The 4,947-nt window shown below is 36.2% G+C and overlaps 1 protein-coding gene across 1 annotated transcript in view; it reads right to left on the bottom strand.

Moving 5' to 3' along the window:
• The window catches only part of LOC138001170 (uncharacterized), a 5,469-nt gene extending 1,525 nt beyond the window's left edge, over nt 1–3,944 (bottom strand). Inside the window, exons 1-5 of the mRNA XM_068847828.1 lie at nt 3,844–3,944; nt 3,356–3,465; nt 3,107–3,178; nt 2,841–2,930; nt 2,387–2,553 (exon numbers count right to left, since the gene is read on the bottom strand). Coding sequence (XP_068703929.1) covers nt 2,387–2,553; nt 2,841–2,930; nt 3,107–3,178; nt 3,356–3,465; nt 3,844–3,944 — 540 coding nt within the window. The remainder of the gene's footprint in view (nt 1–2,386; nt 2,554–2,840; nt 2,931–3,106; nt 3,179–3,355; nt 3,466–3,843) is intronic.
• Between the last annotated feature and the right edge of the window lie 1,003 nt (nt 3,945–4,947).

Genomic DNA, 4,947 nt, shown 5'->3' with positions numbered 1-4,947 from the left:
AGACACCACTTACCAGGGAAGTGACAGGCAAGAATTTTACTGACACGGAAAAAAAAAACTAAAAAAAAGAAAAAAAAGAAAACAAACAAACTAAACGCACACCTCGACTGGGTTTGCCATATCGGCAACCCAGTAATTAGTAATCAATCTGATTATAGAAAGATTACAAAGCACACCGATTTAGAAACGCTTACGCAAGAACCTAAAAATAAAGAGGCCATATTCGGCCTATCCTCTGGCCGATTCCTGTTTTATTTAAGAAATGCTAGGATGACGTTGAATCATCTTTGCTGGTGTTTTTTTTTTTTTGTAAAAGGTTGGTTTTTAATAAGTAGGAACTTCAAACTTCAAATCAGCGAATCCCTGATGAAACAAGTTCGTACATGTAAATGCCTTGAAGGTAATAGTTCATAATAAATATGTATTCAAATTTTATCTTGTCAGCCTCACAAATGTTTGTAAACGTTGGAATGCTGACGTCACTGAAGAAACAGGAAGTCATTTTCGTGAGCAAATGTATATTATAGGTCGACAATTTACTAATACATTTATCCTGGAAATGTATATGGGGCAAAGGTTGAATCAAAGGTCATCACTCCTGTACTTTTGGCATGAAGATTCACTTTCACCTTTACTCCTCAAATGGTGACATATTTAGGTAAATCATTGATTGTAAGATGACTGTTTATACACCAGCCATGGTAGAATTTAGTCCCAATGTTCACAATAGCAGCTAACGTATTAGAATCCCAGTAACTGCAGGGCTTGATGACAGAGTAACACAATTAATATAGTGCCAGTGGACAACACTGCTTACGAGGACAAAAGCTGTTGTTTTCAGCAATATTAAGATTAACTTTAGCAATTTTTATTCCTTTTACCTCAAATATATCACTGATCTGATATAAACTTTGAATATACTGGACTAAACTACTTACAGATGGTACTTCTAAAAGAACGCATGTCCCTTCAGGGTGACTGTTTCCATACAAATCTCTACCATGAGAATCAAATATTTTAAAAGCACCATTATTACAACAATAGATTCCAACAACAATTCATCTTACTCCTAAAATAAATGAGGTATAGCTTTGAGCCATAATCGATTCGAAAGCTCCAAGAAAAGACATACAGTAATGGTATCCCTCGATTGCACTATTCCCATGAACATTTCCAGTGTAGCTCTCACTGTAAGAAACTTGGAGGCAGTATCAAACACTCTTAACATTGATGGTAACTCTGCCAACAACAAGAAAGGCAGCTGAATGCGCCAACCTTGAATATAACTGATTACCAACATCCATTATTTGTATCAAATCATTAGGACAATAAATCCGCCCATTGTTGTGGTATATGAAAGAACTCAAACTCATCGCAAAAACACTGTTGTCCAGCATTTTGACGAAATACTCTAAAGTTGCCTTGGCTGTAAGGTGCTCAACATTATAGTTTTACTGGGGTCCACAATGGGACCAGGGTTCTTCTTTATACTGGAACTTAGTTTGAACTTACAATAATTAATTCTGTGGTTATGACTCGTGAAAAGTGACGAGGGTAAAACACATGTAAACAAAGAATAATATTTTTTAACTTTCTGCATCTCTTTAAATCTTTTTCGATGCCACTTCGATTTAAATTTAACATAGCGATGAATTTTAGATGACATTGGTGTATTTTTCCGAATTTTATAAAAAACAAACGCTTGCAGCTTTCGATTCTTCTTTGATAGTTGCTTTAGCTTTTTCACTGGTACTGTATTCTACTTGGTTCACGTTCCCGTCTGGACCTGTGGCGTTCCAATAAATTCTTATTGCTGGTGTAAACAAACATCTCATAACGAGACCTGATTCCAAGTTTCTTCGTTAACTTTATTGGAGCCGTTGAATAATTTCGTACACTTGAATGTAACTGTTTCACTTCAGGCAGCATAATATAGTCTTCAAATGAATTAGAAACCGTTTCTGAACATCGTATGAGTGTACATAAACTTACATACAACTTGCCGATGATCCATGGGATGGTTGTTATTAAAATGACACTACTGAAAAGTACAATCGTTAACGTTCCTCAAATTCACATTTCAAAACAAATAATTACAAGAAACAGAAACATTATCATAATACGGATCCCGGTACATACTTGTTTTGCTTTCACATGGGACTCGCGCTGTTGAATTCTCAATATGGCGCCTTCAAGGTTCTCTTTATCTCTCAGATCAAAATGTTCGTTCTTCTTAGTTGCAATAGTACACACTTTTGCATGGTTACATTTTCACTTTCAAAACTCTTTCATCACATTCGCATTTTGTGTTCACAGATAAACTTGATCTCAACTCATGATCACTAGTGCATATGCAGCATGTTTTATTTTGTTGTTTACTACTTACATGTTGTCTAATTTCTTTGTCAAGTAGAAGTCGCAGAGGCAGTTCTGCACCCTGAGCCTGTCCAGGAGTCCTTTTCACATCCCACTGGTCGTCCAAGAACTTTGCACAGCTTTCCACAAGGTACTTTTTTGGCAGGGATGGATGTGCTTGGGATAGTTCATGGTAACCTTGTAAAATTTAGGATGAAACGGGTAATTGCAAAGATACGATGCTGTTGTTGTTATCATTTCTGCATTTAATAGTCCATTTCCTCTATATTTATTACTGCTAGTGTTCTCTGACCCTACGTCATTCAACCTTCTGGCTTTAGTCTTTCTTGTTAATTTAAAGAATATACCTTGAGCAATTTTGAATGAATTGAATTGAATGTCAGAAGAAATAAAAACAGCAGGACAAACACAGAGGGGATGGCTAGTAAATGTTAAGCCTCAATATTATTTGAAAAAGTTATTACCTTCAAGGGAAATTGAAAATCGATCCATTATGAAGAGAATGGTCTTGAGCTTTTCCTTCTCTTCAGCATCAAGGGTTTCATAGGTTTTATCTGGAGTAAAAAATGTGGTAGTATGCAATGGAACAATTTGAGTATGTTGACTGGTTGCATATAGACAGTAACATTTAGTGGTATTATTGTCTGTTGGATAGCACTTGTGGTCTTTAAAAGGTGTACTATTTTCATCAGTAAGCAACAGGAAAGTGTACAACCTTCTATTTACTTACATGCACTTGTACTCTCAGGCTTATGGGATGGTCTGGTATAAGTGACATCATTCACCTCTTGTACTCCTGTATCTAAAGGATTGTACATGAGAGGAGTCAACAGTAAATCAACCAAATGGTGTCATACTCTGTGAAGAAAGAAACTCTAAAATGCAACAATGCTTAAAAGTTTAATAGTTATGGTGAATGTTGATCAACCCCAAAATTGATCAAATTAGATGTTATATTACAAAATGGTTTGTCAGTTACCTGAATTGAAGTTTAGATTAACTGGTCGACCAGTTGTGTCCTCCATTTCAAGTGATTTCAGTTTGAGGCCATAGGTCTCTGAGAACCAAAATGCCTTTTGTGCTTTTTCCCTACAAAGGTGGAAAAGAACAGCAGTTATAAGAGCTCAATTTGAAATAATGTCATGTATCATGTTTTTATCTTTTCCATAATAATAATAATAATAATAATAATAATAATAATAATAATAATAATATTATTATTATTATTATTATTATTGTTATTACTATTATTATCATTATTACTATTATTATAATTATTGTTATTATTACTATTGTTATTATTATTATTATTATTATTATTATTATTATTATTATTATTTTTTAGACCTTGCAACTCTTCATTGGAAACACTGACCCTCCCCCCAATAGATTTATAATAATATTATTGTAACCACAGCCACACATTTTGATCCTGAACATGGTACAATATCTTCAACACTGAGATACCTCATTTCCTTAAGGAGACGCTGCTGTTGTCGCAGTCCAACTTCGACAAAGGCTTTGCCTTTATGTCCCTCCTGCCTCTGGACGCCTCTCAACTCCAGCATGGCATTATAAAGAGCTGATGCTTTTTCTGTAATTGACAGAGATGGTACCTGTTAGTAGATTAATCAGGCACTTTCATCAAGGTGACTGCTTCGTGTTGTTAGGACTTCCAAACAAAAGGCAGCTGTAGGCTTATAGATAAATCAATGCTCATTGAGAAAGACCCTGTGAACAAGGCTAAATTTTGATTTAGTAAATGTAGTATTTTACCTTCGATCTCTTCACTCAGTTTCTGATTCTCATTAATCAGTTCCTTCTCTCTCTTTTTTAGTTCGTTGATGACTTCTCTTGGTCCTTGCAATTTCCTCTGGCTGAAGTGCAACGCTGCACCAATAACCAGTTCTCACAGCGTAACGGTCTTTGCCACTGGTTACGTTTCGTATCTTTTTCACGATGTAACCAACTCTGCTATTCACGGCGATACCAACACGGACGGATGAAGATGACGACAACTTATACCCAATTTTAAGCAAATTGTCTTGAAGGGCATCGAAGACTTTGTTGGGGTCTCCGCTAAGTTTCCGCAGCTGCCAAAGCGCTTCTCCATTTATTTGCAAGTGAAACATTGGGTTGCATTCAGTCCTCGACGGTGTAGACATGCGTAGGAATGCAGGATTGATCGGGGATTCTACGAGCTCTGAAAAGAGCTCCCGATCAATACTCTGCATTTCTTTCAAAGAAGACATTTCAAAACGAAGAGGCAGTAGAGAAGCATACAAGCGTAGAGAAGCGTCTGTTCTCATCAAAAGTGATCCGATCGGTGCGGTAAAGCTTTAGAGTTGCCCGCATCAGTAACTCATTACAATTCGAATGCTTTCTTATGAACGGAGCATTTTCACGATTTATTACTTTACCGTTAACTCATCAGGGTCATGTTTATTACAAGTAAAATACTTTGAAGGCACTTAACGGGTGTTCATAAATGCGCTAAAAGCAGCAACCTGTAAACGGCCACGATCGCAGAAATAAAGTTCATTTTAAAAAGTCACACCTCGCTGGGTCACA

Source organism: Montipora foliosa, chromosome 4 (genome assembly GCF_036669935.1).
Source record: "Montipora foliosa isolate CH-2021 chromosome 4, ASM3666993v2, whole genome shotgun sequence".
NCBI lineage: Eukaryota > Metazoa > Cnidaria > Anthozoa > Scleractinia > Acroporidae > Montipora > Montipora foliosa.
Note: the sequence above shows the minus strand (reverse complement) of the source record. Positions and strands in the feature narration are given on the sequence as shown.